Source organism: Tribolium castaneum, chromosome 6 (assembly GCF_031307605.1).
Source record: "Tribolium castaneum strain GA2 chromosome 6, icTriCast1.1, whole genome shotgun sequence".
In the NCBI taxonomy this organism is placed as follows: domain Eukaryota; kingdom Metazoa; phylum Arthropoda; class Insecta; order Coleoptera; family Tenebrionidae; genus Tribolium; species Tribolium castaneum.
The window spans coordinates 3275839-3299505 of record NC_087399.1 but is presented as its reverse complement, the minus strand read 5'-3'; the positions used below and the strand labels follow the sequence as shown (position 1 = coordinate 3299505).

Here is a 23667-nt window from a genome sequence, read left to right as displayed (position 1 = left end):
ACAATAAAACACCAACTCGGTTAATAGTTTTATTAAAAAACGGCTATCACAAATTCAAAAGCTAGAAAAGTTAATAAGATTTGCCACTTACTTAATACTTATATTTACAAAAAATGCGTCACGTTTCAGTCAAACCCCTATTTAAAGATGGCAGCCTTTTGCAGGAACTGTTGCCTCCTCAGGATCTTTTCCTCCTCGGCTCTTTTCCTCTCCTCCTGTTCCTCCAAAATCTCGCTCTCGAACTTGCTCCTCTTTGCCAACTCCTGGATCTGTAATAAAAATTATGAAAACGAACCGAAATTTATGAAAATTGTTTATACTTTTGCTTCGAAAAACTCCTTCGCGCCGTTGACCCCCACTTTATCGACGTCCACTTCGGTGAGTTTGGCCATTTGGGCCAAACCGGAGTCTTCGTCGAGTTCACCAGCTCTGGCTTTGCGGTACACCAGGAGGAACTCTCTGAAGGAGAGGCGGCCGTCGTCGTCTTCGTCCACTTCCTTGATCATTGCCTTGAGCCCCACGTGCGTCTGGGGGGCCCCCAGGACCTCCATCATGCGCTTGAGTTCGTTGAGGCTCAAATAGCCGTCTTTGTTGGTGTTGAATCTTAAAAATAAAATGCCTCCTCTGAGATTGATATTTAAATTGGTTGGTTTCAATCATCTATTAATAATTCTAGCCTTGGAATTATGTGTTCTTTATGGTTTAGTGGCTGTTGCATAATTCAGCGAGTAAATCTGAGAAAAAATCAAACCACTCGTTCACTTCCTTGTTGCAGAATAATCGTAATCAACAATGGGCCGTTGTTAATTTATGAATTAATTACGCGTAATTGTAGTTACGTGTAGGCGGATGTGTGTGCAGCAAGATGGTGTTTATTCAGTGGTCTTATTTTAGAAGTTGTTGATACCCCGATATCATAAACACATTTCCTTCCTTTTATTTACACAGTACTTTATGTACTTTCGTCATTATCTCGAATTGTAAACAATTATCGAGCTGTTATGGGATGGACCCGAAATAAAACAGGGCGAGGGAAGGGTTGCACCTTCGCTCTTTCTTTTTTAGGTCGGGGCAAAACTCCAGCGAGCTGGAAAAAATCCAATCGACCTTCAAATGTTAGAAAATTCATCTAAAATTATTCTCAAGTATAATAAAGGAGGTTTCCGAAATTCCGCTACAATGCAAACTTATGCTTAATTTCGGACAAATTAGTAAATTTTCGGCTCACTTTTAGTATTCTTAGCGTTTTTCTAACATTTTGCTAATTTTCATCGTACTTTAGAAGAAATTCTGCAAAATAATTAAATTTCTGACTTAATAAATGTACAAAGTAGATTGTTTTCTTTCAACATGGATTAGCAAACTCGTCAAGAAAAAAAAGATAAAAAAACACCCTCTTCTCTGATCAGTTCCGTAATATTACATATTATTAAATTCCAGAATAAATTATTAATTACTTGCGCAGATTTTCTTTACGTTGCCAAAAAATCATCAAATAGAATTTCAATTAAAACATTCTAATTATTTTTTATAAATAAACTGCATTAGACGTATAATGCAATTATTTATTTATTCGCCAACTACTACCCAAAAAAATCGCTAAATCATCTCAAAAATGATGTTATTTTCGTCCTATCTTTATCTTTATTGGAATGTTTTTGGTACGAAAACACAAATATTTTGCGAAATTTTCATAAAAGTAAATCAAAAAATCGCCGAGTTGAATAAAAAAATGTTGTTAATATTGTTTTTTACAAACAACCCTGTACACGGTTTAGAGAAAAACGAGTGACACATTGTCCAGTCCGTTTTTTGAGAAAATAATTTTGGTCAAAACCGCATCTCGCTATCGTCTTTTGTTTTCGACTTATAAACCGAAGTTCACATTTCAGCGAAATATTAAAAAAATCAGATCTTCTTTATTATAAAAGATACTCATTTGAAACAAAGACATTATACAGGCACTTTTTTTCGGAGAATCTAGTAATGTTATCAGCGATTTTTTTCAACCATTTATTTAACTATAATAACATAAAGTTGTATTTTTTTAAAAAGGAATCATAGTTGGCTATGACATTTTCGAAAAGTTTATTTTTTTCTGATTTGATATGTCTATTTGTGTAATACATTAATTTTAAGAAAAACAAAATATTTCGCTTTTTCTTTACAGTAGGCCATGAAAAAATTTTGTATTTTTGATTAAAACTATGAAATTGTATTACGCAACAAGTATTTATAATTTAATGAATTTTTAAACCCTAATTAATTCAAAAACAGCATAATAAATTTTTATTAGATACAATTTTTGCAATTAATAAAAATTATTTGTTTTTATATTTAAAATGGCAAGCTCATGTTGTCATTCTATTTTCTAATTTTAAACATGAAATGTCGGAAGAAGGAAAATCTTATTAATTGTATGATTGCGTGTCAATAAAATTTTATTTTACAAAAAAATATCAATCCAAACACCAAAATCAAATTCCATCTGCGGTAAAAAAATACACAACATTATCAACGTCACCTCCATTCACTAAATCATAAAAAAGTGTCACCAAAGGGTAGTGACACATCGTTTGCAATTTTGTGCACATTTTTTTTATATTTGTTTAATTGAAAATATTTTTAACATAGCTTATTTGTATAATTTCAGAGTTTTTACTTTAATAACCGTTCACAAAATTTCTAGATTATTCACACCTTTTATGTGAAATAATTTTTCCATGGCCAACTACTTTCAATTATTTTGAATATATTTTTTATCAAAAATATATAAAAATATCAAACTATGTTTATATAGTTTTGAGTTCAGAAAAAAATAAGCTTTTCGAAAATGTCATAGCCAACTATTCTTTACAATTTTTTGTTTGTTATTTTTTTCTATTTATTCTGATATAACGTGGAACCGAATATTAATAGTTGCTATAAGTTTTTGCACTCCATTTTTAAAAATTGTAAATATTTGTATTTTCATTTTTTTTATAATAATCGGGGTGTTCAGTACTAGAACGAAATAAGTCCACTTACGAAGGTCCAAACTTAGCGAATCACTTTTTGAAAAATAAATAAAAGTTTGTATAGCGAATTGATTTTGTTAGAACCAAGACGTGGATGTAATTTTTTTTTCACCAAAGGGTAGTGACACATCGTTTGCAATTTTCTGCACATTTTTTTTGTAATTAAAATCGCGACGCTCTTATATGTGTTTAATTGAAAATATCTTTAACATAGCTTATTTTTATAATTTCACAGTTTTAGTTTAATAACCGTTCACAAAATTTCTAGATTATTCACACCTTTTATGTGAAACAATTTTTCCATGGCCAACTACTTTCAAATATTTTAAATATATTTTTTATCAAAAATATATACAAATATCAAACTATATTTATATTGTTTTGAATACAGAACAAAAAAACCTTTTCGAAAATGTCATAGCCAACTATGATTTTCATTAAAAAAATACAACTTTATGTTATTACTGCTAAAAGAATGATTAAAAAAAATCGCTGATAACATTATTAAATTCTCTGTAAAAAAGTGCCTGTATAATGTTTTTGTTTCAAAAGTGTAAATTTTATAATAAGGAAGATATGAATTTTTTAATTTCACTTAAATGTCAACTTTTGTTTATAAGTCGAAACAAAAGACGATAGCGAAAAAAAACGGACCCGTGAATGTGTCTCTTAGTTTTGGAGATCGTCTATTCGGACATCCAAAATGCAGCTCCCAGTCTATTATTAAAAAAAAAAAAATTCTAAAAATAATGCTAAAAATTGTTGAACTGGATTGAAAATGGTCTTGTCCTTAATTACTAACGCGCTAGAAAAATTTAAAATGTGTAATTGAAACTCCGCGTGTGGCAAGTGTGTGTTCGTCAAATAATTGCGATGCCAATGAGAAAAGAAAACTCGAAAAAATGCAATTTTGTTGGACCACGTCAGAGTGACAGCCCGTCATGCCCCCACCTTTGCGTTCTCTCCTTGGCGTGAACTACGTGTTCTCCAACGGTTCGATAACGCTTTCGGGCACGTTTCCATCCGCACGACCTCCTCAGTTCACCCGAAATGCGCGACAATGTCCCCCACGTTCCTCGTTCTCCTGGTGCTTTGCACGCCTAGTCTTTGCTACTTTGACCCCCCGAAAGACTCGTGCTTCTGCCAATTGAGCGGCAACATCGACGAGTGCTCGTGCAACATCAACACCGTCGACCACTTCAACAACATCAAAGTCTACCCGCGCTTGCGGAGCCTTTTGCGCAAAGACTACTTCCGCTTCTTCAAAGTGAACCTGAAGCGCGAGTGCCCCTTCTGGCACGACGACAGCAAGTGCGCCATGAAGTACTGCCACGTGCTGCCGTGCGGAGAGGGGGAAGTCCCCCAAGGAATCAAAGGCGAAGGTGGGCGCAGTGACGAGGCGAAGTGCGAGGACAAGCAACTCGACTACTTGAACACCACGATCAGTGAGAAGATGCGGGAGGATTTGGTCATGTGGACGGCCTATGACGACGCTCTCGACGATTTTTGCGTCAAGGACGACAAGGACGAGGAGGCGGAATACGTGGATTTGCTGCTGAACCCTGAACGGTACACAGGGTATAAAGGAACGTCGGCGAACAGAATCTGGAATTCGATTTATTTGGAGAATTGTTTCCGGCCGAAAACCTTCTACAGTCTCTATATCCCCAGCCATATGCTCAGTAACATGTGTCTGGAGGAACGGGTGTATTATAGGGCCATTTCTGGCCTACACTCGAGTATCAATATACATTTATGTGCGAACTATTTGTTATCAAATTCGGGCTTATCGCTCGCTAACCCCAAAGGTGAGTGGGGGCCCAATTTGAAAGAATTCCAACGGCGTTTCTCCCCAGAGACAACGAACGGAGAGGGCCCCCATTGGCTGCGAAACCTGTATTTCGTCTATTTGCTTGAATTGAGGGCTCTGGCCAAAGCGGCCAAGTATTTAGAACACGAAAAATACTACACAGGTTAGTTGGATTACTATAGCTTAGGATACGAAAAATCAAAAAAGAAAAAACAGGCAGATAAGGGTATTAAATTCTGAATAGTCGGGGATTAAAAAATTATATTGTAAACTATGTTTAAAAAAATTTCAAACGTGGTCAAGAATTGGAAAATTAATCTAAACCTAAACTAAACTGTTGCAGATAGACATATACTGTCGCGGATTTTTTTTTTATACAAAATTTTATTCTTTACAATTTTTTGTTTGTTATTTATAATTTAATGATTTTTTAACTCTAATTAATTCAAAAACAGCATAATAAATTTTTATTAGATTAATAAAAATTATTTGTTTTTATATTTAAAATGGCAAGCTCACGTTGTCATTCTCTTTTCCAATTTTAAACATGAAATGTCGGAAGAAGGAAGATCTTATTAATTGTATGATTGCGTATCAATAAAATTTTATTTTACAAGAAAATGTCAATCCAAACACCAAAATCAAATTCCATCTGCGGTAAAAAAACACACAACATTATCAACGTCACCTCCATTCACTAAATCATAAAAAAGTGTCATCAAATGGTAGTGACACATCGTTTGCAATTTTGTGCACATTTTTTTGTAATTAAAATCTGCGACGCTCTTATATTTGTTTAATTGAAAATATTTTTAACATAGCTTATTTTTATAATTTCAGAGTTTTTACTTTAATAACCGTTCACAAAATTTCTAGATTATTCACACCTTTTATGTGAAATAATTTTTCCATGGCCAGCTACTTTCAATTATTTTGAATATATCAAAAATATATAAAAATATCAAACTATATTTATATTGTTTTGAGTTCAGAAAGAAATAAGCTTTTCGAAAATGTCATAGCCAACTATTCTTTACAATTTTTTGTTTGTTATTTTTTTCTATTTTCCACCGTATTTTGTGTAATCTCAAAAATATAACGTGGAACCAAATATTAATAGTTGTTATAATTTTTTGCAAAAAATGTGAATATTTGTATTTTCATATTTTTTTTATAATAATCGGGGTGTTCAGTACTAGAACGAAATAAGTCCATTAGACGAGTTTTCAGTTACGAAGGTCCAAACTTAGGAAATCAGTTTTTGAAAAATAAATAAAAGTTTGTATAGCGAATTGATTTTGTTAGAACCAAGACGTGGATGTAATTTTTTTTTTCAAATTAAAATCTCTTTAATTTCTAACCCGTTAAAGTTTTGTCCATCTAATGTTACTACAGCCCTTTTTTCGTCTTTTATTATTTTTTAAACTTTACTTCCACATAACTCACGTATAATCCGGGAACTCGTGATAACAAAATTATAAGAATTTTCTCTTATCTAAGCTCTGTTTGAAAATAGATTATTTTTAATGTAGGTATATTGAGTAAAGTCAGTTTTATAGTGGTAGCAAACCTTAAAAGTTTTTTATTTTTTTATACTTTCTTCATCAGGAGGTGATCATAATTTTTTACAGCATCTAGTCTCCAAATTTGACGTAAAATTAGTAGGTATATTTTTTTATTCGTGTTTTTTAATGTAAACACCTTTACACCTAAAAACCAGAACAAACAACTATTCTACATTTTTGTTTAATAAAAACCACCCCTTTAAAAATATTGTCTTCAAATATATGGAATTTCGCCGGTGTAAGTCGCTCTTTAGACGGGCAAAATTGTTCAAAGAGCGGCTTTATACTAGTGAATTACACCCAAATTACACTAGGAAGTGGATACAAAGGAAATTAAACTTCTATATAATTTTTATATTACGTTATAGTTAATATTAATTTGTAGACTTGTTGAGAAAAAACGATTGATGGACTTATTTCGTTGTCGCACTGAATAAAAAAATAAAATTTTTTTTGATGTTTCTATATTTTTCTCAAAATGACTAAAATTAGCCAACAAGGATCTGATGCACGTTATTAAATAATCTTTTGACAAAAATGAAGATTACCCTTAGCCAAATTTTTTTCCAGTGAGCAAAGTGAAGTTAAAGTATGTACCCAATTATTGTTAATTTAATAGGTGATTATTTGAGCACCCAAAAGACAATTTTGAAAAATTCCACTTACAAGCAGATGAATAAATGTTTTATTTTGAATGTTTTAACTTTATAGAATAAATGAATACATAATATTAAGTAAATAAGCATAACAAGTTCGTTATTAAAGTCAGTAAAAAAATTGAGCATTAAATATTTCATAACAGTTTATTATTTTGGAAGTAAATGTAGTTCTGATTAAAGTAAACGATAATTTCATCTGCAAGAATCGAAAAAGTAAGAATTAAAAACTAATATACAATCAGAGATAAAGATAGTGCAAACATTTTATCGAAAACAATACGAAAAAGTTACTATTATTATTATTATTATTATTAAATTTAATTTTCCGATACTTGACCATCGGTAAAATGGACCGTCACTTGAGTGCCTTTAAACGTCTTCGTGGCTTAAACGGATAAAGATAGACATATGCTCTCGCAGATTTTTTTAAAACAAATTTAATTCTCTACAATTTTCTTCTTTACATTTTTCTTGCATGTTTCCCAGCATTTTGAAAAATATGAGACGAGGCCGAAATTTTAAATTTTAAATAATTCTAACCGATTGTAGGCGACGAAATGGAGGATTTCGACACGCAAATGGCCGTCAAAGACCTGCTGAATGTAGCCCAGCAATTCAGCGGTCATTTCGACGAGTCGTCCATGTTTACCGGAAGTGCGCAGGCCAAAAGACTCAAAACCGAGTTCAAAGAGCACTTCCGGAACGTGACCCGGATTATGGATTGTGTCGGTTGTGACAAGTGCAAATTATGGGGGAAACTGCAAACGCGGGGCTTAGGCACAGCTTTGAAGATCCTTTTCTCGCAAAACCTCAACCACAAGTTGTTCCGGCTGCAGAGGGAGGAAATCGTCGCGCTGTTCAACGCTTTCGGCCGCCTGTCCACCAGCATCTACAAGCTGGACGACTTTCGGCAAATGCTGCGAGGGCACGACGAGTTGTAAATCAGTATTTTGAACTGTGATTACGTAATTGTGAAGACTTATAACTGTGTGTGGCTCCACATCACAATCGTTTTCGTTTGTACTTCCATATATTTTTTGAATTATTTATTGCAATAAAAACGAACTGAATTGAAAACTGTTTCGTTGCTTTCTACCCGCCATCTGCGAATTTCTCCCGAAATGATTTATGGTTGTGTGGCGCAGGGAAATCCGGGAAATCACTAGTTCGACTTAGAGTTCCTCGACCATGAAATGGCGTTAGCGTTCCAAAAATGGTGCAAAGCGGGTTTGAAGTTGATTTAAAGTTGTCAAAAGTTCGGCCATTTCAGACGTTCGAGAAGCATTCCTGAACATATCACAATGCAAGTAGAAAACTGCCTTATCGACATCAATTATTAGACAATAAAATAAAACGTCCGTTCTTTAGTAAAACAAAAATTAGCAAATTAAAACTAGAAATTAAAAACCATTCAAATAATTTAAGAACATTAATTTGTTTATTTTTTCTTTAAATTTAGTTATTTTCGTTTTAAACTTATAAATTTCTTCCTAAAATATTTAATTGCTTCCTGTTTTATTCGTAATAATTATTTTGTATTTTAGATTTTCTTTGCTTAGAAGATTTTTTGATTATTAAAAATAAAAACCAAAATTGCCAACTTCTTTTCTTCTTTTATTAAAATTATCACGAGTGAATTTCCTTGTAGTACCAATATTAAGACTTCTTAAAGTATTAAACTAAGAGTTTTTAATATTAATTATTTAATGCTCCATCTTATTTTTCCCTTTTTGTTGTTTGTTTTTAATCTTTAAGTCCTGAATTACCGACATAATCTCTTTTTTACTATTTTACATTTGTATATTTCATTCAATTCGTAATTTTTTGTAGCCGTTTTTTTTTCTAATTTTTTGTTTATTAATCTTTTCTTTTCAAAAAATACTTTATTTGTTTCATTTTTATTTTCTATTTTTTCTAATTTCACTTAGTTGTTTCTTCTTTTATTTTTTTTTTCACTTTTCTTTTCAATTTTCTGCCTTAAATCCCCAATTACTTCTTTATTCTTCCTTTTATAGTTTTATATTACACTCCAAGTCAGAATTATCGAAAATTTTTATTGAAGAAAAAACACAAAATACATATTGTTCACAAAAAAAATGACTGGATATTAAATAGTAGGCTGCAATTTTTTAAATATTTTTTCAATCATCCGACTTATCAAAATTCCCCTGCAGTACATATTTTATTTTTTACCTATTTTTATTTTATGTTTTCTTGTGTTAGATATTTTTTCAAGGTTATACTTTTGCTAATTTTACATAAATAGTTATTTTTTCTTTATTATTTTCGTTCTTAGGTCATGTTTTTTTTTATTTAAATTTTTTTATTAAACTTTGTGCTATAGTTCATTTTTTATCTTTTTGATTATTTCTTTATTCATGTCATGAAATCAAAAATAAAAATAATGCGTTTAACATTTTTTATTTTGGATATTTTTCGGTGATTTTACATACAATTACATATAGAATTGATTTTTTTTATTATATCTTATATCATCCGACTTAGCAAAGTTAGACTGTATATATTTTACTTTTTACCTGTTTTTATTTTGTTTTCTTGTGTTACATACTTTCTCAACTTTATGTTTTTTTTTGCCTAGATAGTTATTTTTTCTTTATTATTTTCGTTCTTAGGTCGTGTTTCTTTTTTGGATTTAATTTTTTTTATTAAACTTTCTGCTATAGTTAATTTTTTTGATTTTTTTTTATTCATGTCATGAAATCAAAAATATTTTTTCTAATTTTACATAGATAGTTATTTTTTCTTTATTATTTTCGTTCTTAATAACAATATAGGAACTCTAGTTCGACTAAATATTAAGAGTATTCGAATGACTTGTTTGTTTGGTGTTTACGATCGGATGACTCAATGAAAGTCCAGTAAAAATAAGTCCAAGGAAGACGACGTGAGAAAGTGTTATTTTTTCACATTGCAACAAGTAAAAGCCTTTCACTGAAAATTGATTAGGACTATCGGCGTGATTGAAGACGCGACTTTTACCACTTTTTGCCGAAGCCGTAAACGGTTAATTACCACTAAGTGAATAATCGTGTTAGGATTATTGTAAGATCTTCAGGTCTTCGACTGCGAAACCTAATTAGGTCGCAAGTGGAATTCGATGTTTCTTTGGATAATTTTTTGGGCCAATCAATAGCTGCGAGAAGGCCGGTGTATTAATAGGCCACCCCATGACCTTTCCTATTGAAATAAATGGATCGATTTGCGCGTGCAAATTTATGACTCGTTTTATTCCGCGATTTCTACCACACGTCTTGCATATTTAAGTTATCGCACTGACTCAGACCTTGGAAAATATGGTAACGCGTCCAGTCATATCTGTGTCAGCCGAGATAAATCGGTAAAATCGCCTTAATTCGTAATTTAATTACTGGACTGCGAAAATGTTCCGGTTCTTTGATGAATAAAAAAGCGATAAGATAACTTACTTCTTGAACGTGCTTTCGTACTGCTTGATCTCCTTCCTGGAAAATTCGTGAAACTCGGTGTAAACATTGACCACCCTGTAGTTGACTTTGATTTCGTGCCCGTTATCTAGAGCATCGTTGATTTCTTGCCGCCTGATTAGCACCGAATTTAGTTCCGCGTCTGCCGGCATTTTCACAAAAATTTTGACGAGAGAGACACTGAAAATTTCAAATGTGTTGACAATGACGGGAAATGTGACAATTTGAATCACTTCGGAGCACTTTTAAACAACGCAGAGGAGGAATCAAGAGTGGAGATTTTAAATATTCCACTGAACGCGTGCGCAGTTTTCCCTCCACTTTATACAAACTCGCCTCACGTGAGTTCAAAATTGGGTATATGACCCCAACAATTTTCCAAGTGTGTGTATTGATTTATTGATAAGATAAGAAAATTCCAAATAATTACTCGCGAAAATCCCAGCTTTCTCCTTAGTAAACTTGTCAGGTTTTTGTCCACTTTCGTTCATGCGAATGCAATCAGTTTCGCTTTCTGTTCGAATCAATTTCCTTGATTGCTCAAGAAAATTCCAATTATTTACTAATCGTTATCACTGCATGCGTGTGTGGTGATTCATTCGCGCAAGCGGAAGGAAATGGGGTGACATATCGTTTGAAGCGACGAAAATTAGTTTAGATGATGGGACAGAGTGGAAGCACACTCGTTGTGGTTTAATTCGTCTCGAAATTTGTTTCCCCACCCTCATTAAAATTAACCCTTTGTGGGGAGGATGTGAGTCAGCGAACTGACCACGATTTTATAAATTAATTAAACACACGATTTTTTCGAAAATATAGAACCAAAATATGGACTTATTACTTATTAAATACCTGTTTGTGCACAAAAACAAGAAAATTGAATTTTTGGTATTGAATCTGAAGAGAATAATCATAATAAACGCGTATTCTATAACTTTTTTAACGAGTTGTTAAAATTTAACACTGGTAAAAAATTGCAAATTTTGGAATTTTATTGGTTATTGCTACAGCAACAACGATTAACGGCCTTAAAAATTTAACAGTTTGATTACAGAATACGCGGTATAATCAGCCTTATTTAATATTTATTGGTGAAGTGTATATTTTTTGCTTTTTTTTTATTTGATGCATTATGCAACCAACATTACACACAGCAGTTAAAAAGCTCCATCTATATTTTCTCGAAGTGGATGTACGATGTACGAGCAGGAACAGATGTGATCAAAGTTAACTACACATTTTTTACACTTTTTACACCATTTTAATAACATTTAAGTGGCCTTAAAGTGCCTCCAGAAAGGTACTACTTTACGCATGATTTCGAAAGAAATATTTGAGTTTTGAAATATGTATCTACTAAATACAGGATGATTTAAAAGTGTCCAACCAACTTCCAAGTGGTCATGAAAGACTTTTACTTAACTATTAAAATAATAATGATTGAGTTTTTTTTGTGCAGCGTTAGATTTTTTCTTTAATATTGTCGGATTTAACTTGTTTGTTAAAGGTACAAATTGGCGATTTTTTCAATAGGCATCTAATTATTATAATATTAAAGTCTCCCTCATTGTCAACCGTTTTAATTGATTTTTTTAATAAAAAAATATTAATTGACTGGTAGTTAATGAACTTTAATTAGCCCCTCCCTTGTCCTTATCTCTGATCGTATGATCTCAACCGCTTGTTTACTGCAGTTGCAATTCCCTCGCCACCTGACATTAATAAAATTAAAATTTTGCTTCATTCGCAAAAATGAAGTCGGACGAGATCCCACCTTTGACGTTTTTCAAAAAAATGCGAAATTATTTTAGAGAGTATTGTGTGTGTACGAGCATTCATGGTTTCCGGTATTTCGGCGAAAAACGCACCATTTTCGAACGGTAAATCCCCCGATTTTGAATTTTTTTGAACCAAATTAATTTTACAGAATTTGGTGGTTTATCAATTTCGTGATTTGTCTCGCCGCTTGTGGGTATTTCATACACGCTGTGTACCAAAAGTGGGACTCTAGTCCGGTAATTGTCTCTTTTGCAACGACCAGAACTGTGATTTTCGATATCCCGTTTCCTTCGGTTACGATTTGTCCGGAGTCGAAAGTCGTTCCGAGTATTTTTAATTACACGAAAGTGCTCCAAAAGAAGGAAAATTGGCTTAATGTGACGGAAGCCGAGTAATTAACCGGGGAAAGAAATTCTATCTGAAGATTTTTTGTAGAAATACAAATTTTACGTACATGTCGTTGCTGTGTGACCTTCGAAGCGACGAATTTTATTTGAACTACACTGATTACCAATTTACTTATTCCGATGAGTTTTTTGATTTAATTGACGACGTTAAGCCCAAATTTAACATCCAGGATTGTCGGTACATGGGGTGGGATAAAAACTGCAAGGAGCTTTTTACCCCAATTTTGACAGACCAAGGGGTTTGTTACACGTTTAATATGCTTGATCGGAGTGAAATTTTCAGTGAGGAAGTGTGAGTCCTTTTGGTCGTTTTTCCAAAAAAATGCTAATCCTTTCAAGGGTTCATTTTCGCGATTACCACCACATGGGTCATCTGTCCCATCAATGGTCCATGAGCAATGGGTACGCCCATGACGCAAACATTCACACTTATCCAAGACGAGCTCTTTATCCCGGTGCTCTCAAAGGACTAACTTTCAGTATTTTGACCAAGAAAGAGGATCTAGATTACGCTTGTACGTCCATGCAAGGGTACAGGGTTTTGTTGCATACGCCCATAAGGGTGCCCAGACCTAGCCAACAGTTTTTCCAACTGCCTTTAGACCAGAGAGTTGTCGGTGCAATTCATCCCATTATGATCACGACTTCTGAGTCGGTAAAAAAGTTTCGACCCGAAAAAAGGGAATGTTACTTTCAAACTGACCGGAAACTGAAATATTTTAAGATATATTCGTCGCTGAATTGCAGGTTTGAATGTCTGACGAATTACACGTTGGATGTGTGTGGCTGTGTTAGTTTTTTCATGCCAAGTAAGTGTCAAGTTATTAAAAAAATATAAAAAATTTTTTACGTATATTGAAGTCCTACTGACTGGGCCAATTAAGTTTGTAAAAAATAGACAAAATTTTGTCGCTTCAACAAAAGTGAATTCGGAAAATGTTATTAAAAATAGCTCATTTTTAATAAAAAAAATTGTTTTTCGAAAACTTTTCAGGAGAGAACGGCACAAAAATTTGCGGTACGGCCAGCAACGACTGCTTGACTTTCGCCGAAGGTAGTTTTTCGTTGCAATGGTCCTCAAAAAAATGACGAATTTTAGCTGTTTTGCAAGTTACACATCACAGAAGCCAACTCAACCAAACGCAACATGGAGAAAGCGACGATAGTGACGTTGATTGTAACTGTTTGCCGATTTGCGACGACCTGACTTACGAAGTGGACATTTCGCAAAGTAACTGGGATTGGAAAAAACAGAAAGACGCACAAGGGCAGAAACACCAGAATTACGACACTGATAAGTGCGTTTCTTACCGATTGTGGCAAACTTAGATTTTGAACAATTCCAGGATACACATGTCCACACTGACGCTTTTTTTCGAATATAACAGTTTTATTCGTTCGCAACGTAACGAGCTTTACGGTCCCACCGATTTTTTGGCGAATTTTGGCGGACTTTTGGGGCTTTTTACCGGATTTTCTATACTTTCGCTACTGGAAATTATTTATTTTTTGTCGGTTAGGATGATTTGCAACCGGTATTTGTACGGGTTTTGGGCAGGGCCTCAAATGTAGATATTTACCATATGTTTGCACATTTTTTATTTATTCTTGCACATAGTAAATAATATACGTATTAACACTAGCACAGTTATTTTTTATTTTATTTTTTAAGCATTATTGTGTGGTATGACTAAAAAGCATTTGCTCTGTAGCAAAGTTTTTAAGTGAGGTGGTGTTGAAAAAATGGCGGTCTAATACAGAAAATGAGCCGCTGAATTCACTGGAACAAACCGTTTTGCTCTACGACTTTTCGTTTTTGAGTTATAAATTTTTTAATTAATGAATCGGCGCATGCACCATTTTTCAAGTTAATAAATAAATATTTAACTAAGTCTTCAAGTGAGATAGTGTTGTAAGAATAGCGGTGTAATACAGAAAATGAGCCGCTGAATTCACTAGAACAAACCGTTTTGCTCTACGACTTTTAGTTTTTGAGTTATAAATTTTTTAATAAATAATTTGGCGCATCCACCATTTTTCAAGTTAATAAATAAATATTTTACTAAGTCTTCAAGTGAGATAGTGTTGTAAGAATAGCGGTGTAATACAGAAAATGAGCCGCTGAATTCACTAGAACAAACCGTTTTGCTCTACGACTTTTAGTTTTTGAGTTATAAATTTTTTAATAAATAATTTGGCGCATCCACCATTTTTCAAGTTAATAAATAATTTTTTAACTAAGTCCTGGAGTGAGAGAGTGTAGTAAAAATGACGGTGTAATACAGAAAATGAGCCGCTGAATTCACTAGAACAACCCGTTTTGCTCTACGACTTTTAGTTTTTGAGTTATAAATTTTTTAATAAATAATTTGGCGCATCCACCATTTTTCAAGTTAATAAATAATTTTTTAACTAAGTCCTGGAGTGAGAGAGTGTAGTAAAAATGACGGTGTAATACAGAAAATGAGCCGCTGAATTCACTAGTCCGACCGATTTTTTGGCAAATTTTGGTGGACTTTTGGGGCTTTTTACCGGATTTTTTTTCTATACTTTCGCTACTGGAAATTATTTATTTTTTGTCGGTTAGGATGATTTGCAACCGGTATTTGTTCGGGTTTTGGGCAGGGCTTCAAATGTAGATATTTACCATATGTTTGCACATTTTTTACTTATATCTTGAGCATAATATTACTCCTAACACCCTAGTAATGAACAGACAGCATTTAGTTTTTTTATATTGTTAGCAGCATTTACTCGTACATTTTACAATGTCTACAGCGAACTATTGCCATTTGTTGTGTTTTATTTAAATACTACAATAAATTTTTTCAAAAAAAAATGGTGGTTTTTGTCCAAATTAAGCAAAATTTTAATTTTCCTCATAAAATGGTAAGTATCTCGGGCCCATAGTAGGAATTTAAGTTCATTTTTAAAAATAAAAATAAAATAAAGAAACAGTATAAATTATCTGAAAGCCTCAAAATTGTCTTTGTAAGTTATTAAAAAAAATATGATAAATTATGCCTTAAATCTCCAAGCACAGTGTTACAGAAACCTGCGATAAAACTAGTCTTTCAAGCAGCGATCTACGTTCTAAAGCATTAAATAAACTAACAGCGACCTGTAATAAATAAAGTTCTAAGAAGCGTCTTCTAAACTTCCAAATATGTTATTCCAAAAATTTGGATGCGGAAAAATTGTAAATTTAGCCGTAGATAAAAATCTCTTAAGTTCTAAAAATATCAGGTGCGGTATTTGGATGATGAAATTTTGCAAATAAAAGTAATTGTTTATTAATTAGTGACCCTAATTCCATTACCTCAGCCACTTGTTTATTGCATTTTTTGCATCAATCCCTCGACACCTGACCTTCGCGCAATTATAAAATTAAATTTTTCTTCATTCGGAAAAATGAAGCCGAGCGCGATCCCACCTTTGCCTTTTATCAAAAAATTGCGAAATTATTTTAGAGAGTATTGTGTGTGCACGAGCATTCATGGTTTCCGCTATTTCGGCGAAAAACGCACCATTTTCGAACGGTAAATCCCCCAATTTTCAATTTTTTTGAACCAAATTAATTTTACAGAATTTGGTGGTTTATTAATTTCGTGATTTGTCTCGCCGCTTGTGGGTATTTCATACACGCTGTGTACCAAAAGTGGGACTCTAGTCCGGTAATTGTCTCTTTTGCAACGACCAGAACTGTGATTTTCGATATCCCGTTTCCTTCGGTTACGATTTGTCCGGAGTCGAAAGTCGTTCCGAGTATTTTTAATTACACGAAAGTGCTCCAAAAGAAGGAAAATTGGCTTAATGTGACGGAAGCCGAGTAATTAACCGGGGAAAAAAATTCTATCTAAAGATTTTTTGTAGAAATACAAATTTTAATTACTTGGCATTACTGTGTGATCCTCGAGAGATCGATTTTTATTTTAACTTCACTGATTACGAACAAACTTATTCAGATGAGTTTTTCAACGTAATTAACGAGGTTAAGCCAAAATTTAACGTCCAAGATTGTCGTTATATGGGGCGGAGCAGAAACTGCAAGGAGCTTTTTACCCCAATTTTGACAGACGAAGGGGTTTGTTACACTTTTAATATGCTTGATCGGAGGGAAATTTTCAATGCGGAAGTGTGAGTCCTTTTGGTTGTTTTTCCAAAAAAAAGTTAATCCTTTCAAGGGTTAATTTTCGTAATTACCACCACGTGGGTCGCCTGTCCCATCGCTGGTCCATGAGCAATGGGTACGCCCAGGACGCACAGATTCGCACTTACCCACAACGAGCTCTTTACCCCGGTGCTCGAAACGGCCTAACTTTCAATATTATGACCAAAAATGAGGACCTAGACTACGCTTGCACCTCCATGCAAGGGTACAAGGTGTTGTTGCATACACCCATAAGGTTGCCCAGACCCAGCCAACAATTTTTTCAACTCCCTTTGGACCAGAGAGTTGTCGGTGCAATTCATCCCATCATAATCACAACTTCTGAATCGGTGAAAAAATTTCCACCGGAAAAACGGGAGTGTTACTTCCCCACTGACCGCAAGTTGAAATTTTTTAAGATTTATTCGGCGCTAAATTGCAGGCTTGAATGTCTCACGAACTACACCTTAAAAATGTGTCGGTGTGTCAACTTTTTCATGCCACGTAAGAAATATTTTTTGTAAATTAGTCGCACCTAGCTTTTGAAAATCGTAATTTTGCCCAAAAAAATTAAACTTTCTTCATTCTTATTATTCTTCCTACTGACTGCGCCAATTAGTTTGTGAAAAATGGACCTGGTTTTGTGATTGTAGGGGAGAATGGGACAAAAATTTGCGGTACGGGCAACATCGACTGCTTGCTTTACACCGAAGGTAGTTTTCCGTTGTAATTAACTTCACACAAGTGCGAATTTTAGCTGTGATGCAACTCAAGCATCTCAGAAGCCAGCTCAATGAAACCAAACATGGAAAAATCTCCGGTAGTGGCTTGGATTGTAAATGTTTGCCGATTTGCGACGACATAACTTACGAAGTGGACGTTTCGCAAAGTAACTGGGATTGGAGAAAACAGATAGTGGCTCTAGGGCCGAAATATCAGAACTATAGCACTGATAAGTACGTTTCTTGTCGTTCGTTTGCAAAATTCGAATTCGGACAATTCTAGGATACACATGTCCACACTGACGCTCTTTTTCGAATATAACAGTTTCATTCGATCGCAACGTAATGAGCTTTACGGCCCGACCGATTTTTTGGCGAATTTTGGCGGACTTTTGGGGCTTTTTACCGGATTTTCTATCCTTTCGCTGCTGGAAATTATTTATTTCTTGTCGGTTAGGATGATTTGCAACCGGTATTTGTACGGGTTTTGGGCAGGGCCTCAAATGTAGATATTTACCATATGTTTGCACATTTTTTATTTATTCTTGCACATATTAAATAATATACCTATTAACACTAGCACAGTTATTTTTTATTTTATTTTTTAAGCATTATTGTGTGGTATGACTAAAAAGCATTTGCTCTGTAGCAATGTTTTTAAGTGAGGTGGTGTTGAAAAAATGGCGGTCTAATACAGAAAATGAACCGCTGAATTCACTGGAACAAACCGTTTTGCTCTACGACTTTTAGTTTTTGAGTTATAAATTTTTTAATTAATGAATCGGCGCATCCACCATTTTTCAAGTTAATAAATAAATATTTAACTAAGTCTTCAAGTGAGATAGTGTTGTAAGAATAGCGGTGTAATACAGAAAATGAGCCGCTGAATTCACTAGAACAAACCGTTTTGTTCTACGACTTTCAGTTTTAAAGTTATAAATTTTTTAATAAATAATTTGGCGCATCCACCATTTTTCAAGTTAATAAATAATTTTTTAACTAAGTCCTGGAGTGAGGTAGTGTTGTAAAAATTACGGTGTAATACAGAAAATGAGCCGCTGAATTCACTAGAACAAACCGTTTTGTTCTACGACTTTCAGTTTTAAAGTTATAAATTTTTAAATAAATAATTTGGCGCATTCACCATTTTTCAAGTTAATAAATAATTTTTTAACTAAGTCCTGGAGTGAGGTAGTGTAGTAAAAATGACGGTGTAATACAGAAAATGAACCGCTGAATTCACTAGAACAAACCGTTTTGCTCTATGACTTTTAGTTTTTGAGTTATAAATTTTTTTAATTAATGAATCGGCGCATCCACCATTTTTCAAGTTAATAAATAAATATTTAACTAAGTCTTCAAGTGAGATAGTGTTGTAAGAATAGCGGTGTAATACAGAAAATGAGCCGCTGAATTCACTAGAACAAACCGTTTTGTTCTACGACTTTCAGTTTTAAAGTTATAAATTTTTTAATAAATAATTTGGCGCATCCACCATTTTTCAAGTTTATAAATAATTTTTTAACTAAGTCCTCGAGTAAGGTAGTGTTGTAAAACTGACGGTGTAATACAGAAAATGAACCGTTGAATTCACTAGAACAAACCGTTTTGCTCTACGACTTTTAGTTTTTGAGTTATAAATTTTTTAATTAATAATTTACGATGAAGCAGATACTACAGATAATTGAAAGTTAAGTAATATTTACTTAAAGTAAAAGTAAATACTTTTTTTAATCATACCACTCATTATCAGCCGTATTTACATTTTCTTGTATTTTTATTTAAATATTTCAATAAATTGTTTTAAAAAGATTGCTTGTTTTTGTTCAAATTTTCACAATTCTACAAGATCACATCGCACTATTTTTTGTTTTTCTTAGCAGCCTATTTTTCATTTTACGACGTCTGTCTACACCAAGCACAATGTCTTTAGTCGTGCTATTTGTTGTATTTAATTTGAATATTACAATAACTGCATTAATTTATCCCAATTACACAAAAAATTTAATGATATTAATACGATTACAAATCTCTCAACAACGGACACCGATGGGGAACCTTTAATTGTCCATTGTGGAGAAGTGTCCGCTAATGGGAGGTGTCCGTTAAGGGAGGTTTTACTGTAATAACAACACATTTTTATTATTAATAAATGTATTTGTTGATTAATTAGTGTCCCTCATTCGCCCTTAATTAGCCCTTCCCTTGCCCTATCTCTAATTCCATTACCTCAACCACTTTTGTTTACTCAATTTGCATTCATTCACAACCAATCCCCCGGCACATCCCTATCTAAAAATCACACATTAATAAAGTTAAAACCTTTCCTCATTCGGGAAAATGACGTCGAGCGAAGTCCCACCTCCGACTTTCTTCAAAAAAGTGCGAAATTATTTTCGGGAATATTGTGTGTGCACGAGCATCCATGGCTTCCGGTATTTCGGCGAAAAACGCACCATTTTCGAACGGTAATTCCCCTATTTTAATTTTTGAACCAAATTGATTTTGCAGAGTTTGGTGGTTTATTAATTTCGTGATTTGTCTCACCGCGTGTGTGTATTTCATATACGCGGTGTACAAAAAGTGGGACACTAGTCCGGTAATTGTCACTTTTGCAACGACCGGAACTCCGATTTTTGATATTCCGTTTCCTTCGGTTACGATTTGCCCGGAGTCTAAGTCAGTTCAGAGCATTTTTAATTACACAAAAGTGCTCCAAATGAAGGAAGATCGGCTGAATGTGACACTGACCGAGTAATTGACCGGTTAATAAAATTCTCTTCTGAAAAATTCTTGCAGGAATACAAATTTTAATTACTTGTCGTTATTGTGCGACCTTCGAGACGACGAATTTTATTCAAACTTCACCGATTACAAATTTACTTATCCTGATGAGCTTTTCAATGTAATTAACGAGGTTAAGCCAAAATTTAACGTCCAAGGTTGTCGTTATATGGGGCGGGACATAAACTGCAAGTATCTTTTCACCCCGATTTTGACAGACGAAGGGGTTTGTTACACTTTTAATATGCTTGATCGGAGTGAAATTTTCAATGAGGAAGTGTGAGTCCTTTTTGTTGTTTTTTCCAAAAAATGTTAATCCTTTCAAGGGTGCATTTTCGTAATTATCACCAAGTGGGCCGCGTGTCCCATCAGTGGACCATGAAGGATGGGTACACCCAGGACGCTGGGATTTACGCCTACCCTCGACGTGCCCTTTACGCCGGGGCTACCAATGGGCTAACTTTTAATATTTTGACCCAGAAAGAGGACCTAGACTACGCTTGTACGTCCATGCAAGGGTATAGGGTATTGTTGCATACGCCCATAAGGTTGCCCAGACCTAGCCAACAATATTTCCAACTCCCTTTGGACCAGAGAGTTGTCGGTGCAATTCATCCCATTATGATCACGACTTCTGAGTCGGTGAAAAAATTTCGACCGGAAAAAAGGGAATGCTACTTTCCGACCGATCGTAAATTGAAATATTTCAAGATTTATTCGGCCTTAAATTGCATGATGGAATGCCTTACAAATTACACGTTGGATGTGTGTGGGTGTGTCAACTTTTTCATGCCAAGTAAGTAAGTTTTGTGGACGGTTGTGTAAAAATTACGCATAAATCTTACTATATGCTATATATCTTACGCATAAAACTAAAAGTCGTAGAGCAAAATGGTTTGTTCTAGTGAATTCAGCGGCTCATTTTCCGTATTCCACCGTCATTTTTACAACACTACCTCTGTCCAGGACTTAGTTAAAAAATTATTTTTTAACATGAAAAATGGTGGATGCGCCAAATTATTTATTAAAAAATTTATAACTCAAAAACTAAAAGCCGTAGTGCAAAACGGTTTGTTCTAGTGAATTCAGCGGCTCATTTTCTGTATTACACCGTCATTTTTACAACACTACCTCACTCCAGGACTTAGTTAAAAAATTATTTATTAACTTGAAAAATGGTGGATGCGCCAAATTATTTATTAAAAAATTTATAACTCAAAAACTAAAAGTCGTAGAGCAAAACGGTTTATTCTAGTGAATTCAGCGGCTCATTTTCCGTATTCCACCGTCATTTTTACAACACTACCTCACTCCAGGACTTAGTTAAAAAATTATTTATTAACTTGAAAAATGGTGGATGCGCCAAATTATTTATTAAAAAATTTATAACTCAAAAACTAAAAGTCGTAGAGCAAAACGGTTTATTCTAGTGAATTCAGCGGCTCATTTTCCGTATTCCACCGTCATTTTTACAACACTACCTCTGTCCAGGACTTAGTTAAAAAATTATTTTTTAACACGAAAAATGGTGGATGCGCCAAATTATTTATTAAAAAATTTATAACTCAAAAACTAAAAGCCGTAGTGCAAAACGGTTTGTTCTAGTGAATTCAGCGGCTCATTTTCCGTATTCCACCGTCATTTTTACAACACTACCTCTGTCCAGGACTTAGTTAAAAAATTATTTTTTAACATAAAAAATGGTGGATGCGCCAAATTATTTATTAAAATATTTACATCTCAAAAACTAAAAGTCGTAGAGCAAAACGGTTTGTTCTAGTGAATTCAGCGGCTCATTTTCTGTATTCCACCATCATTTTTACAACATTACCTCACTCTAGGACTTAGTTAAAAAAATTATTTATTAACATGAAAAGTGGTGAATGCGCCAAATTATTTATTAAAAAATTTATAACTCAAAAACTAAAAGTCGTAGAGCAAAACGGTTTGTTCTAGTGAATTCAGCGGCTCATTTTCCGTATTCCACCGTCATTTTTACAACACTACCTCTGTTCAGGACTTAGTTAAAAAATTATTTTTTAACATGAAAAATGGTGGATGCGCCAAATTATTTATTAAAAAATTTACATCTCAAAAACTAAAAGTCGTAGAGCAAAACGGTTTGTTCTAGTGAATTCAGCGGCTCATTTTCTGTATTACACCTTCATTTTTACAACACTACCTCACTCCAGGACTTAGTTAAAAAATTATTTATAAACTTGAAAAATGGTGGATGCGCCAAATTATTTATTAAAAAATTTATAACTCAAAAACTAAAAGTCGTAGAGCAAAACGGTTTGTTCTAGTGAATTCAGCGGCTCATTTTCCGTATTCCACCGTCATTTTTACAACACTACCTCTGTTCAGGACTTAGTTAAAAAATTATTTTTTAACATGAAAAATGGTGGATGCGCCAAATTATTTATTAAAAAATTTATAACTTTTTAAAACTAAAAGTCGTAGAGCAAGAAAAATTATAAATCGATGATTACTTCTTAAAGTTTTAATAATTTTTTCTGTTTTCTCAAAAAATATTTTGGCATCCGTATTTATATAATTATGCAAGATATTCATAAGAACCTTCGATTGTAAAAAATAATGAACCGATTTTTACTTCTTCCATACGAATAAAATAAAATAAAATAAAAAAACCGTTCCGGATAAATTAATATATCTCGAAAAACCAAATTTTCGTTTTAGGAGAAAACGGGACAAAAGTCTGCGGTACGCGCTACATCGAATGCTTGATTTACGCCGAAGGTAAATTTTAATTTCCCAATCCGCAAACTTGACGCCAATTTCTAGCCGCCATGCAAGTGAAGCATCTCAAAAACCAACTCAATCAAACGAAACTTCAAAAAAGCCCGGATCGTGACGTTGATTGCAATTGTTTGCCGATTTGCGACGACCTAACTTACGAAGTGGACATTTCGCAGAGCAACTGGGACTGGGAAAAGCAAAAAGCTGCCCAGAGACAAAAATACCAAAATTACAGCACGGATAAGTACGTTGGTTCTTTGATAACAAAATTCGAGTTTGGTCAATTCCAGGACACACATGTCTTCATTGACGATATATTTCGACACTAACAACTTCATCCGATCGCAACGTAACGAGCTTTACGGTCCGACCGATTTCCTGGCGAATTTCGGCGGCCTTTTGGGGCTCTTTACCGGATTTTCGATCCTGTCGCTGCTGGAAATCATCTATTTCTTGTCGGTTAGGATGATTTGTAACTGGTATTTGTACGGGTTTTGGGCCGGACCAGAGCCTTAAATAAATATGTATCACATGTGTGGTTTCATTATTT

The 23667-nt window shown here is 33.8% G+C and overlaps 5 protein-coding genes across 5 annotated transcripts; 4 read left to right on the top strand and 1 right to left on the bottom strand.

The window, feature by feature from the left end:
* Positions 1-16: 16 nt before the first annotated feature.
* Positions 17-10804, bottom strand: Swip-1 (Swiprosin-1). The gene is made up of 3 exons (XM_966888.4): positions 10498-10804; positions 321-603; positions 17-269 (listed from the first exon to the last, which is right to left on the bottom strand). Exons 1-3 carry the CDS (start codon positions 10665-10667, stop codon positions 138-140), a joined length of 585 nt encoding a protein of 194 aa, XP_971981.2. The 5' UTR covers positions 10668-10804; the 3' UTR covers positions 17-137.
* Positions 3599-8128, top strand: LOC660736 (ero1-like protein). Its single transcript, XM_966944.5, has 2 exons — positions 3599-4990; positions 7601-8128. Exons 1-2 carry the CDS (start codon positions 4078-4080, stop codon positions 7990-7992), a joined length of 1305 nt encoding a protein of 434 aa, XP_972037.1. The 5' UTR covers positions 3599-4077; the 3' UTR covers positions 7993-8128.
* Positions 10805-12131: 1327 nt separating the features above from the next.
* On the top strand, positions 12132-14343 carry LOC107398537 (pickpocket protein 28-like). The gene is made up of 7 exons (XM_015982877.2): positions 12132-12395; positions 12443-12685; positions 12730-12993; positions 13041-13510; positions 13696-13755; positions 13801-13999; positions 14048-14343. The coding sequence occupies exons 1-7, from the start codon at positions 12268-12270 to the stop codon at positions 14271-14273; spliced, it is 1590 nt and encodes a 529-aa protein (XP_015838363.2). The 5' UTR covers positions 12132-12267; the 3' UTR covers positions 14274-14343.
* A 1723-nt stretch (positions 14344-16066) lies between these two features.
* Positions 16067-18152, top strand: LOC107398538 (pickpocket protein 28-like). The gene is made up of 7 exons (XM_015982879.2): positions 16067-16240; positions 16288-16530; positions 16575-16838; positions 16886-17355; positions 17505-17564; positions 17609-17807; positions 17857-18152. The coding sequence occupies exons 1-7, from the start codon at positions 16113-16115 to the stop codon at positions 18080-18082; spliced, it is 1590 nt and encodes a 529-aa protein (XP_015838365.2). The 5' UTR covers positions 16067-16112; the 3' UTR covers positions 18083-18152.
* A 698-nt stretch (positions 18153-18850) lies between these two features.
* On the top strand, positions 18851-23651 carry LOC660896 (pickpocket protein 28). The gene is made up of 7 exons (XM_008198793.3): positions 18851-20041; positions 20085-20327; positions 20373-20636; positions 20684-21153; positions 23058-23117; positions 23163-23361; positions 23408-23651. The coding sequence occupies exons 1-7, from the start codon at positions 19914-19916 to the stop codon at positions 23631-23633; spliced, it is 1590 nt and encodes a 529-aa protein (XP_008197015.3). The 5' UTR covers positions 18851-19913; the 3' UTR covers positions 23634-23651.
* Positions 23652-23667: the final 16 nt, after the last annotated feature.